The 12,756-nt window shown below is 59.8% G+C and overlaps 3 protein-coding genes across 3 annotated transcripts in view; 2 read left to right on the plus strand and 1 right to left on the minus strand.

Annotated features, from left to right (window-relative positions):
- Nucleotides 1–103, plus strand: part of CUNH17orf99 (chromosome unknown C17orf99 homolog) — a 12,122-nt gene extending 12,019 nt beyond the window's left edge. The window contains exon 7 of the mRNA XM_045299514.1: nt 18–103. Coding sequence (XP_045155449.1) covers nt 18–103 — 86 coding nt within the window. The remainder of the gene's footprint in view (nt 1–17) is intronic.
- Nucleotides 104–646: 543 nt separating this feature from the next.
- On the plus strand, nt 647–3,193 carry SYNGR2 (synaptogyrin 2). Its single transcript, XM_045299516.1, has 4 exons — nt 647–869; nt 1,502–1,852; nt 2,020–2,159; nt 2,276–3,193. The coding sequence occupies exons 1-4, from the start codon at nt 647–649 to the stop codon at nt 2,474–2,476; spliced, it is 915 nt and encodes a 304-aa protein (XP_045155451.1). The 3' UTR covers nt 2,477–3,193.
- A 1,091-nt stretch (nt 3,194–4,284) lies between these two features.
- On the minus strand, nt 4,285–12,297 carry TK1 (thymidine kinase 1). Its single transcript, XM_004709262.2, has 7 exons — nt 12,213–12,297; nt 12,082–12,113; nt 10,427–10,537; nt 7,717–7,810; nt 5,463–5,552; nt 5,107–5,226; nt 4,285–4,919 (listed from the first exon to the last, which is right to left on the minus strand). The coding sequence occupies exons 1-7, from the start codon at nt 12,276–12,278 to the stop codon at nt 4,737–4,739; spliced, it is 696 nt and encodes a 231-aa protein (XP_004709319.1). The 5' UTR covers nt 12,279–12,297; the 3' UTR covers nt 4,285–4,736.
- Between the last annotated feature and the right edge of the window lie 459 nt (nt 12,298–12,756).

Raw genomic sequence — 12,756 nt, forward strand, 5'->3', positions numbered from 1 at the left:
CCCCCCTGCGGCTCCAGACCGCCCCCAGGCCCGGCCGACGCCACCCCAGTCCCAGATCCGGACCGTCCGCTCCGGGTCCCAGACCCCGCCACCCCTGGCCTAGGTTCGATGCCCCCTCTAGGCCCCAGACTCCGCCACCTTCTCCGGATTCCGCCCCCGCCCTCCCCGCACACACTCTCGGGGTGGTGGGGTGGTGTCGCCCTGCTGGCAGTGGGAGGGGCTTGGGACCACTCCAGGACAGGTGGCCCGCACGCCGTGACTCCCAGCTTGGGGAAGTCACCGGGAAGGGGCTTTCCGGCGCAACGTGGGGGTGACAGTGAAGCGCCTGGACCCTGAGACGGGGTCTCCCTTCCCCTCACCCCAGGTCTGCTGACCGCGGAAGTAATCGGGGCCAGCTCTCGGCACCAGTTTGGGTGGGTGGGGGGAGCCAGGGGGCCCGTGACCTTGGACTCGAGAGGCGGAAGCTGGGCGCTTCACTTAGTTAATAAATAAGTGCTTATTTACTTTTTCCTGCGAGTTGGGCGGCGGCTCACGGAGCCGACTTTCGAACAGGTTTGGTTTCGTCTCCTCCGTGGTAAAGCTGTTGCTTTGGGCGGGGGGCGGCCGAGGGAGCCCGCCGTGCCTGCCTGGGATGAGGGATTTTGGCATGGCGCTCGACGCCTCCCCGGGGAAGTGGGTCCGGACCGGCTCTGTAGGGGGAGGAGTGGCCTGTGTTGGCTGGTTAGCCGTGCCAGGCGTCTGTCTGCCCGGCACCCGGCGACCCGCGTCGCGAGTTCCGGCTCCTCCCCCTGGGGGGCGGGGCTTGCGAGTGCGCCCTGAGCCGGAGTGGGCGGGGCTGATAACCCCAGTAGCTGGAGACCCTCTTGGAGGTCCCGCGTCTGGTTCTCGCCCCCTCAGGTCGGAGTGCAGTTGAGAAACTGGGGTGCCCTGGGAATTGGGGGGTGCTGGGGAGTGCAAAGTTCCTGGAGGAAGCACGCTGGACAAGTGGGGTTCTAGCCAGCCGGGAGCAGGAACAGCAGGAGGGGTTGCAGAGGCGCCTTGGGGCAGAAGCACCCACTGAAGGTGAACCGCAGACCCAGGTTTGAGCTCAGGGTACAGACTGCCCCAGCTTGGCTGTTAACGATGGTGATGCATAGATCTTAGGGGGCTTCAGACTAAAATCTGGGCTTCCCTGACTTGGTGGCTCCTGTTGTTTCAAACTCAAAGTAGGAGTGTGCTGGGGGTGGGGGCTGCCCTTGGTGCTGAAGGAGAAGGCTTGGGGAAGCCAGCGGGGCGGGCAGTCCCCCAGCCCCTGGGCAGCCTGAGATCACAGGGTGCTGGGTAAGTAGGGGGTGGTACTCCAGAAGTTCACCTGGCCTTGGGTCATGCACCCCAGAGGAGCCCAGCACGGGAAGTGGGAGTTCTGGTGGGTGCCTGACCAGCCACCCCAGACCCTCACCCTGCTCAACTACATGCTCTCATATCTGCATGCCCCCCAGACCTTGACCCTTTCCAACCACAGGCCCTGCCTTTGTACTCTCCAGATCTGAACCCTGCAAGACCACCTCCCCTTTGCCCTCATCCTCCCATGAGAGAGACCCGTGCTCTGACCACACGCCCCGTGTTCCCCAGATCTTCGCTTTGATCGTGTTTGCCTGCATCTTCGGCGAGGGCTACAGCAACCGGCACAGGTCCGAGGAGACGACGTACTGCGTCTTCAACCGCAACGAGGACGCCTGTCGCTACGGTGGGGCCATCGGCGTGCTGGCCTTCCTGGCCTGTGCCTTCTTCTTTGTGGTGGACGTCTACTTCCCGCAGATCAGCAATGCCACTGACCGCAAGTACCTGGTCGTCGGAGACCTGCTCTTCTCAGGTATGCCCCAGGCCCTCCTCTGTGTGACACGTCTTGGGGGGCGAGCAGGAGTGGAGGGCCTGCCTTTGTAGCCCCGACTGCTGCACAGGCCTTGGGGGCTGGCTCCATCATTGGTCTCTGGCCTCAGTGCCTCCAGGCCTCTCCCTGAGCCTCCCTTCTCCCGACAGCTCTCTGGACCTTCCTGTGGTTTGTTGGTTTCTGCTTCCTCACCAACCAGTGGGCAGCCACCAACCCCAAGGATGTGCTGGTGGGCGCCGACTCCCCGCGAGCGGCCATCGCCTTTAGCTTCTTCTCCATCTTCTCTTGGGTAGGTGGGCTAGCTAGCCGAGTGGGCTGCCTCACGGGTGTGCTCAAGCAGGGAGGGGTCGTGGAAAGCTGGGGAGACCTCGTCTGCCCCCCAGCCCCGACCTTGGTTCCTTGCAGGGCACACTGGCTTTGCTGGCCTATCAGCGCTACAAGGCCGGAGTGGACGACTTCCTCCAAAACTATGTGGACCCCACGCCTGACCCTGCCACGGTCTATGCCTCCTACCCTGCCGCCTCTGCCGACGATTACCAGCAGCCCCCCTTCACCCAGAACGCAGAGGCCTCCCCCGACGGGTACCAGCCGCCCCCCGTGTACTAACTAATCAGCTGCAGCAATGGTATGGGCACTCACCATGCTGGACATTTCTTGTGCTGGCTGCTGGAGACCCCCTGCTGACTGAGACCTATACATGGGAAGGGGGGTCCCCGGCTGCCCACCCATTCACTCCACAGGGCATTTTTTAGAGAAGGGTTATGAGGTGTGGTTGTTTTGGGGTTTTAGCTGTGTTTTGGGTTGCTTTTGATGCTCCTGCTCCCTTGGGGAGAAGCTGGAAGGACAGTGGCCCCCTCCCTTCCTGCCACCTGACTCACGTGCCTTAGCCCCCAACTAGCTGAGCCTGGGCCAGCTAACAGGGTGTTCTGCCAAAGATGGAGGGGGTGCCTCACATGGCGCCTGCCAGCTAGTGTTGTGCTGAGCCTCCAGCCCCTCTCTACTCACTCAGGTTTGTTACCCTAATCCTGTGGGCATGGTCCCCTGGGGCTGTGGTCACCACTGCCTTGCCTGCTCGCTTTGGACTTTGGTCACCACCCTGGAGGGAGGGTATAGGCACTGGTACCTACCTTGCCACCCACCTGATTACAGGGGCTGGCTTTGCCCGACCAATAACACCCAGCTTTATGTAAATATCCTTCGACTCTTGACTCCACCGGGAGGTGTGTAGACACAGACCCTCTGACTGCACTGGGAGCCTCTGGCCACCACCTGCCTAGGATGGTTGATCAGGCTTGTTGGAGGGAATAAACCGTTTTTACTCTTCGTGGCTGCTGTGTGGGTCTCAGCCTGGGGTTCCAGGCAAGGAAGCTGCTGGGCATGCCATCTGGAGGCTGGTGATTCTGCTCCACCAACCCCCACCCCCTCAATCTAGGGCTTCCACCCTCTAACTGTCCTCCATCAACAGCCTAAAATTGCTGCCCAGCATGAGCAGGGCCATCCTTCTGGGGGTGCCTCTCCCCTCACCTTCCCCTGGCAGTGAGGGGCCCTCACAGGCCCATGGGCTTAGTACCAAGGGTCCTTCCAAAGACACAGAGGGGACAGCCCAGCCTACCCTGGGGCAGGAGCTGGCAGTCTACAGGAATGCTCCGAGTCCCGGAAGTCAGCCCCAGCTTCCCCTTTGAGTCTAGCTATCAACAGTGGCCACTGAGGTTTCAAAACCCTGAAGGGAGAACAGACAGGGCCACCTCTCCAAGCTCCTCCGACAGGCTGTGTGTTGCCTCTGACTCCAGACCCCCACTTCCAGTGGGTCCCCAGGCCTGCAGCTATGGCTTAGATACATGACTGGCCACCACCATGGATTCTGACTCAGTAAGGACCCTGAAGGACAGTAGGAGTGCCCAGTGGGTGGCCAAGGTTCTCAACTTGGCCCAACTTTCTCGAGGGGTCTCCAGTGGGCTTGTACCACTTGCCTTTAGTTTGTTAGCCCAGCGCTTAACTCATTCAACAAGTCGCCTTCCACCACACAAGCAGCCTGGAGGGTGCCCAGCGCGAGGAAGGTGGGATAAGGAGGCCACCTCAGAGCACTGGCAGGCACAGTGCCAGCTACTACCCTACCCCCACCCCAGCATGGCCCTCCTGGCCAGGCCGTCTGCCCAGTGTCCATCTCACAAACAAAACCTGACTCCAGGGCCCAGCTGCCCGAGCTCACTGCTCACAGTATCGTCTTTCTAGCCAGCGATGTCCACCCATCCTGCCCCAAACCCACCCAGGCAAAGCAGGCAGGCAGGTGGTTCCTCTTCCAGAGCCCACTTCCTGGGGGTGTCTCAGTGATGCCCAAAGGGCTGGGACAGGAATCCGCGCCCAGGCCAGACCACAGCCCAGGCTGGTAAGTCCTGTCCTGCCCCAACTCCGGATTCAATTAACTTTCATTTTAATATTAGGCATTCACTTGACAAAAAACGCAAAAGTCTTGGCCCAGCCCCAGCCCTACTTTAAAAGGCCAGGGCAGCCCTGGGCCCACACCCCAGTAGGCCCCTTGGGAAGGGCCAGAAGTCCTGGAGAACGCTGGTCTAAGTGCAGGAGGGCTGTGCCCCCAAGGGCAGTGGAGGGAGGACGTGGTTTTCCATGGGGCGGAGAGCTCCAGGAACAGGTGCTGGGGCTCCGGCTCCCCAGCACACAGCAGAAGCCGCAGAGGGGAAGAGGCCCGGGCTCCTGTCACAGGGCTGGGGCCCTGCTTCTCTGGAAAGAAAGGGGAGTCCCGGGTGGGGCAGCTGCAGAGGACCCAAGAGCTGAGGCAGAGTAGGGCACGGGGAGGGGAAGCTTTGTCTCGATGTCCAGCTCACCCCTGCCTACCCCTAGGACTCCATCAGGAGAAACCCTGGTGCAAGGGGCTCAGTGGGGCAAGCTGGGGGGCAAAGAGCTTCCGGGCCGGCATCTCCCCCAGCCTCCCCGGCACTGGGCAGTTCTCCTTGTCCTGCCCGGCAGCCTTCTTGAAGTAGCAGAGACGGCATACTGAGTGGTACTTGTCTGCCCCGCCGATCACCTCCACCTGCCAGAGACAGAGGGGGGTTGCTGTGAACAGGCCCTTAGTTGGCCCCCGTCCCCCAAGGCAGAAGCAATACCTTGGTGTGAATGGGTCCTCGGTGTGCGCCCCACCTCCCACAAGGCAGAGGCAACAACCCTCTCTCTAAACCGGGTCTTTTAGACCCCCTCCCTCACGCCCACCTGGGCAGTACCTCCTTCTCTGCACCCAGCCTCTTGGTGTAGGCAGCCTCGCGGAAACACTCCATGCACACGGCAGTCAGCTTCACCACGCTCTCGGCCAGCGGCACCAGGTTCAGGATGCTCCCGAAGGCCTGCAGGCCCCACAGCGAAAGTACAGGTGAGGACGCACCCGGGCTGCCCAGCGGCCACACAGGGATCTCCCCCTCGCTGTGGCATCTGTCCCCCTACCCATTCAGAGCCGTGGACAGAGACCTAGCCTGAGCAGCTCGATCCCGCCCCGCAGCACCAGGGGGCTTTGAGCTGACTGTCCGAGGGCCTGGCCCTGTGGTGCCCGTTCCTCCCTGGATCTGGTTTCAAGACTGCTCACCTTCCTCTGGAAGGTTCCATCCAAGGCAGCCACAATCACTGTCTTCCCAGCGTTGGCCATGGCCTCGCTGAACTCCACGATGTCGGGGAACTGGGGAAGGGGCACAGGAGAGGAGTGAGTGTCCCCTTACTGCCACACCCGCCCATGGGCCCTCAGCCTCCCACCCGGTCCTCCAAACCAGCCCACGGGGCCAGCCGAGGCTGGCTCACAGCCCAGGTCTCCCAGGCACCGGAAGCATGCCGCATGGCCTGATGCAACTTTCACCCTCAGGGTGGTTCTCTCCCTGTGGCGAGGACGCCTCAGCAAGGCAGGGAGCCCCAGCCCAGGGAGGGGTCTGTCTGAGCCACGCTCACCCTTCCCCACGGCTGTCTACCCACAGTCCAAGCATGGGGGGGGTGGGGGGAGGGCGATGGACCCATGCTGAGAGGTCGCAGCAAGCTGGGGGTAGGGGAGACACCTTCCCTTCTGGACTCAACACTCAGCTTCCAGCCCACAGTCCTCCGGGTCCCAGCTTCTCACCCTTGGCACCATGGGGTTGGCGCGCCCCCCCCCCCCCCCTGCCTTCCCCCGCCCCCCCCCCCCCCCCAGGTGCCAGCAGCATCCTTTCATAGCAGCCCTGACATGGAGGCATGCATTTTGAGTCTGGGGGACAGAACCAGCCCCGGGTGCCAACCACTGCTCCTAACCCTCCACACTGAAGCAGACGTCAAGGCAGACCCCAACTCCAGCCCAGCCCCCAATGTCAGGGCCTTGGGAAGATCCCGCTTGCTCCTTCCCGGATACCAGAGTCACAGCCCTGATGGACGGGCCTCAGCTGAGCCCCCAGTTCTCCCCCTAATTCAAAGTGTCGCTGCCAGCCCAGCCCACCGTTCCCCAGCAGCCTGACGTCTTGGATAGCTCCTTCATAGAAGGGCGACCACCCTCCCCACGGCTGTCTACCCAGTCCAGCTGCCCTTGCACCTGTTAAGGAGACACCTGTGTATTCTGGGGGACACCGCTGAAGAGGTCTTGGGCAGAAGCCAGATGTCACTTGACTTCTTGACTGATGCTTCCAGGGGTGTTGATGTTGGACCCAAGGAAGGAAACCCCGGGGCGCCCCCAGTTGGGCCTCGTGCGTGCTCACATCCTGCTGCCGCTCACGGCCGTTGCGAGGGTCCTGGCTTCCTTCCTGTGGCGCTGTCACCCACCGCGGCTGTGAGCTTCACCAGCGAGAAAGTGCTCCAAGCCCCCCTCGCTTTCCACAAGCAAGACTGTGTGTCATCTGCATACCGCCGGTTGTTAATAAGCCTTCCTCCCAGCCTGGCGCCACATTCCTCTTCTTACCTCAATCTTTAGTTACCTGCCCCACGTACAGATGGAGTAAGTGTGGTGCGAGGATACAACCCTGACACACTCCTACCTTGCCTGGTCTTGCTCTGTTTGTACAGCTAACCACAGGAAGTCCCCTGGTCCAATGCCTCACCCTGGGTGTGTGTGTGTGTGGGGGGGTCTCCCTTGTTTTCCGGACCCTCCACTTGACTGATCGCACCCCTTCTTCTGCAGCAGTTGGGTCTTTCCCGGCCACGTGTTTGAATCATGCAAAACAACCTCACTGTCCTCGTTCAAGGGCAGCTGTATTCTTTCTGCCGCAACTCGGTGGACACGGTGATATTTGCCGACAGGACTCGGCTGCCTGGATCTCAGGCCATTGGAGAGGCCGTGGCTTGAGCAACGAAAAGCACACCACACAGAGCGGACCCTAAGCTGCTGCCCCGTCATTCTGGTAGCACACAGGCCCCGCCCATGCTCAGGTGATGGCGGCCCTGCTAGCAACAATGCCTGCTGGCACATTCTTCAAAGGGGGGTGGGTGGGGGAGAGACCCACTTCTCACCTGCACGTGCTGTCTGTGAGAGCTACCAAACGACACACTTTAGCAAGAAGAAAAACAAACCCATGTGGAACGAGCAAAAGACACCATGGGTCCAGCAAGACACAACGCTCGCCTACGTGAGCTCCAAGAAGTCTCATGTCCTGGCACACCGTCAAAGGAACGCGGCTTGTGCTTCCGCACGGTAGAATTAGCTCCACGCAGTAACACGGGACCAGGAGGCAGCGCTCACACTCCACTTACTCCAAGGATGTTCACTTACCTTGTTTCAATGTAAATGCATAAGGTAACTAAGACAGAAATGGAAGCGATGACATCCAGGCCAGCGGAGGAAAGAGAGAAACAGAAGAGAGGGGACAATGAGGAAGAGTGACCAGGCGACTTACAAACTGCCCTTCATCAATGCCGATGACAGCTACGCCCAGGGCCTCCTGGGTCACATCCCGGAGCAGGCAGGCAGGCAGCGCCTCCATGGTGTTCCTGGGAGGGAAAGCCAAGGCGTGAGCAAGGCCACATGGATCGGGGAGCCAGGAAGGCCACTTGCATCCTCCCCCGAAGGAAGGGACTGGGAGAATACAGGCCTTATCCGAAGCCCGCTAGGGACGAGAAATTAGTGCCACCCAATAGCACTCCGGATGGAGAACCGAAGCGGTTCTGTGCCCTGTCTAGTGGCCTGGCCCACAAGGCCCTTTTACCAACAGATGCAAGGCTGGGGGGTTGCTAGGAGACTTTAAGGGACCAATGAAAACGCGTTCACTTTGGAATCAGAAGAAAAATAGAACTCAACTTGGATTGTATGTCTTACAATGCACTTGCAATATATGCATTTTAATTAATGGAGGAAGGTGGTTCACTGGTAGGATCCTCGCCTTCTATACAAGAAGCCTGGGTTCAATTCCCAGTCACTGCTTCTCATGAGCAGCCACCACCCGTCCTTCAGTGGAGGCCTGTGTGTTGCCACAATGCTGAGTAGGCTTCAACACAGCTTCCAGACAGACTAGGAAGAAAGGCCTAATGCCCTTTTATATATGTCAGCCAGTGAAAACCCCATGAGTCACCACCATCTGACCCTTAGCTGAGGGCGGGGTGGGGCATGGGCGGGGCAGCATCCTGTCCTGTCCTGGTCTGGGGCTCCCCTGGGTCTGCCACAAGGGCTGACTCCCCAACAGCTCACAATGTTGGGGAAAAACCAGCCAAACTCAACATCCTGGAAGCAATTCCATCTCACAGGGAATTGTGACAAGGCAGAGCTGCCCCTGTGGGTTTCTGTAACTCTTGAAATGAGTAGAAAGCCCCGTCTTTCTCCCAAGGAGCGGCTGGTAGTTTCAAACTGCTGACCTTATGGTTAGCAGTCCTACGTGTCACAGCCACTAGGCCACCAGAGAAGGGACCCATGAGGTCAGAAGTAACATCCCTGCCTGCCCCGGCAGAAGAGGGTCTGAGCCCCATCTACATACAGTCAAGCTCCCAGAATGCCCGCCTTCTCCAGACCACAGCCAAGGCACAAGCAAGGCTGGTGTCGGCTGTCCTGCAGGAGCAGCGGGCCTCGTGGCAGTGACTGAGAGGCCAGCTGGCGCCCGTAGTGGGAACATTCTAGCATCGGAACAGGATGTTTTGGGTCCCACTCTCCCTGAAAAGCCAGGCAGGCTGAAGAAGAGGGCTGCTCTTGGCAGCCCCTGGCTGCCTCAATGGCTTCTACTCCCACCTGCTCCTAGCAGCTGATGTTTGGGTTTCTTGTCCCTGGACTGGCTGGGCTTTGCAGCAGTTTGCAGCCATAGTGAACATTTCCATGACGCTGAGTCCCTTTCCGCCCCTAGTGAGTGACCCTATAAGACAGAGTGGAATTGCCCCTCAAGGTTTCTGCAGGTGCAAATCTCTGTGGAAGCCAACTGCCACATCTTAGGGCAGTCGGCGGTCCCAACGGCTGCCCTTTCGTCAGCAGCAAGGCGTAACTGGCCTGTCACCAGGGCTGCTCACTTAGAACAAAGAGTCTATTTCATGACTGTTTTGTTTGGGGTTGCCACCTGGCCGTACCCTGCTTCCGGATATAACAGTGGGTCTAGCACCGGCCTGATGCACTTTATAGCCTCTCCTCACCTCAAAGGGAGGAGACCGGGGCAGCAGGCCTCCTAGCTCGGGTGCCAAGTGCTCAGTCACTGCTGCGAGCCGTCCCGGGCTGCTGCCAGCCTGTGCTAAAGATGACCTGCCCCCCACATGACCGCGCCTGGCCAGAGTCCTGGATCAGACCCACTCCAGAAGTTCCCCTGTTGAGCTCTGCACAGCATTGCCTCCTCCTGGCACAGCATTGCCTCCTCCTGGGGTTCCTGCCCATCCGGTGCCTCCCAGAGAGGAAAAAGCAAACTCTAGCAGCCAAGCCAGGGAGAGGGAGTCCAGGGCTTACTCTCCCCACCCCCACCCCCCACACAGAGCACTTCCTGGTGCTAGGATGGGACTCAGAAGCCACAGCCCCAAGCTGCCATCACATACCACCTTCTCTGGACTAGGCGCTTCAATCCCCGGCCCTGCCACCAGAGGCGCAGACATACATGCCCCGGGAGCCGAGTGTCTCAGAAGTATTGGGCTGAAAGCTAGCCCGCTGCTGAGGAACAGACAGAAATGGAGCTCATAGGCAAGGGCCTGTAGATGGAAATGCCCATGTGAGAGGCTCCGGCAGACAGCGGGGCACAGCTGGCAGGGAGGACAGGCGGCTAAAAGCCACGGTCAAGCACGGCCCGTTTACATCCTCTGCAACAAGGCTTTCTCAAGCACAATGGCTCTGAATTTGGGCCAGAGCCGCTTGCAGTGTGAGGCTGTCCTGGGCACCAACTTACAGGCCCCCTGGATTCTCCCCTCAACTGGGACAATCCCAAATGGCTCCAGGCACCATTCAGTGCCCCGTAGGGGCACATTGCCCCAGCTGAGCATCCCTGCTGGAGGTCCCATTCCCAGCCACTTTCCCAAGCAGCCTGGGAAATTCTGATGGGAGCCAAGCACCAGCAGGCACCTGTCTTCCTATGGGCCATCCCCCAGGGAAGGGTGCTGTGCCCATCCCGTCCTGTGTCCAGAGGGCTCAGGCAGGCCAGGCCAGGGACTGACCGGTCATGGGTTGACAAGCCACTGCCGTAGCGGATGTCCTTAGCGTACTTGATCACCAGACACTTGTACTGTGCAACCTGGAAGCGGCGGACACGTCTCATCAATTCCGTGCTGCAAGGTCAAAGGGTAAGGTCAGCGAGAGGCCACAGGCTTGTGGGAGGCAAGATGTCATCACACCACAGGCTCCAGCTGCCCCCTAGTGGTTTATGGGCAGAATAACAGCAGTGAGGGTGCAAAACCAAAAACAAAACTTAAAAAGCCAAACTCTGGGCCACCAGTACTGACCCACAGAGCCTCTCCGGGGCAGACAGTTCTACCTTCTCCCCAGGAGCGGCTGGTGGGTTTGAACTGCCAACATTTTCCAGTGGTTTGCTTAACTCACCGCACACACATACATACACACACACACACACACACTCACTGCTATCGAGTAGATTCTCCAATTCAGCAACCCTCTATGACAGAGTAGAATTGCCCCTGTGGATTTCCTAGACTAACTCTATGGGAGCTGACAGCCTCATCTTTCTCCCGGGAATGGGTTGGTAGTTTTGAACTGCTGACATCATGGTTAGCAGCCCAACCCACCACTTCCTGTGCCACCAGGGCTTCTCACTCACTGCCATTGAGTCCACGCCAACTGACGGGGCAGGGCAGGACTGCCCCTGTGAGTACCCCAGGCTGTGCAGCCTTTCTCTTTCGGGGCGGCTGGTCGGATTTCAAACTGCCAACCTTGAAGTTAGCAGCCCAATAAATAACCACTAGCCGCGGGGACTTGCTTAGTGCTTCTTAAACTCACTGTGATGGAGTGAAGGCTGGCTCACAGCACCCTCAGTGGGTTTCCCAAACTGTTTACAGGAGTAGAAAGCCCAGTCTTTCTTCCTCAGAGCTGCTGGTGGTTCTGAACTGCCGATCATGCGGATCAAAGCCCAACGTGGTAACCCCTACACCACCAGACTCCCTAGCCACCCATAAATCCCAAGAAAATGCCTGAGCCAGCTGAGATCCCGGCTAGGCATGCACCAAAACAAGAAACCAAGCCAACAACCATCAGGCAGCTCTGAAGCAGGTGATGGTGGGATGGGCGGAGGAGGGATACTCTCCTGCTCAGAGGTGACCTCACCCCAGACCAGCCTCCCTGGGCAGTGGGCCAGAGTCAACGCCACCAAAGTTCTCAGCAGCAACGAAAGCATTTTGCCCAGGGGCTAAGAAGTCCCACCCAGGTGCTGGAGTCACCCCACAGGGTGAAATAAGGCAGTCCGGGCTCAAGAGGGTTCACAGCCTTAAGGGCCTGGACTCGGTATGGGAACCAGCCCCGTCTCCTCTATGTGCACGCAAGTAGCCAGGCGCACCCTCAGGGGGGCGCCCACGGACACACACAGGCCCCCCAAGTAGGGCACCGAAGTGCTGAGCTCCGGGAAGGGGCGTGCTCGATGGGAGAGGGCACTTTCTGCTGGCCGGGATTCATGGGATTCCAGGGAGGGAGAAAGGATTCCTGAGACATTTCCTTGGAAGAATGGGTCCTCCCTGTGGGGCACCAGCCAGAAGTGGGTCCCGGGGAGGACGAGGACCTTAGACTGGAGATTTGGGTCCTCGAGGGACGACAGGCTCCCCGGAAAGGAGGGGCCCCGGCCCACCTCAGCCCCAGAAGCCATTACCTTTTCCCTGAGAACATGGGTCCGAGGATCACCTAGAAGAGAAAGAGAGGTCACTTATGGGTCCGCTCCGCGCACTGGCTGGACTCGGCCCCGGCCGGACCCCGCAACCCGCCCTGCCCCGGCGCTGGCACCTGGACCTGGCCGCGGGTCTTGCTGGGGGAGCCGGGCAACACGGTGGGCAGGTTGATACAACTCATGGCGCGACCAGGACACTCTGAATCACTGACCTCCGCCCGTGGCGCGCACAAATTCCCGCGCCGCAGCCTCCGCCCGGCCTTCTGGGCGCGCAGGCCAATCAGAGGGCCGAGACCGCACTTCCAGGGTCCAATCACTACCAGGCATATCCTAATTAGAGCCCGCCCTCTCATGGATGAAATGTAACGTACAGCGGGGTGGTGCCTGTTCGGCGGGAGCCCGTCACTCAGGCGGGTGGGTGGGTCTACGAGGGGCAGGGCTAGAGCGGGGTGACGCAGCGGTTAAAGCGTCCGGCTGCCAACGGGTGCATCAGTGGTTCGAACCCACCAGCCGCTTCGCGGGAGAACGATGTAGCAGTCAGCTCCTATAAAGGTTGCAGCCTTGGAAACGCTCTGGTGGCAATTCTACTCTGTCCCGTAGGGTCGCTATTAGTCCGGCGCAAAATGTTTGCTTTGGGGTTTAGACAGGGAGCTGGGAAAT

This window comes from Echinops telfairi, unplaced genomic scaffold (genome assembly GCF_000313985.2).
Source record: "Echinops telfairi isolate 266 unplaced genomic scaffold, ASM31398v2 ScPeMD7_7458;HRSCAF=8496, whole genome shotgun sequence".
NCBI classification, from domain to species: Eukaryota; Metazoa; Chordata; class Mammalia; order Afrosoricida; family Tenrecidae; genus Echinops; species Echinops telfairi.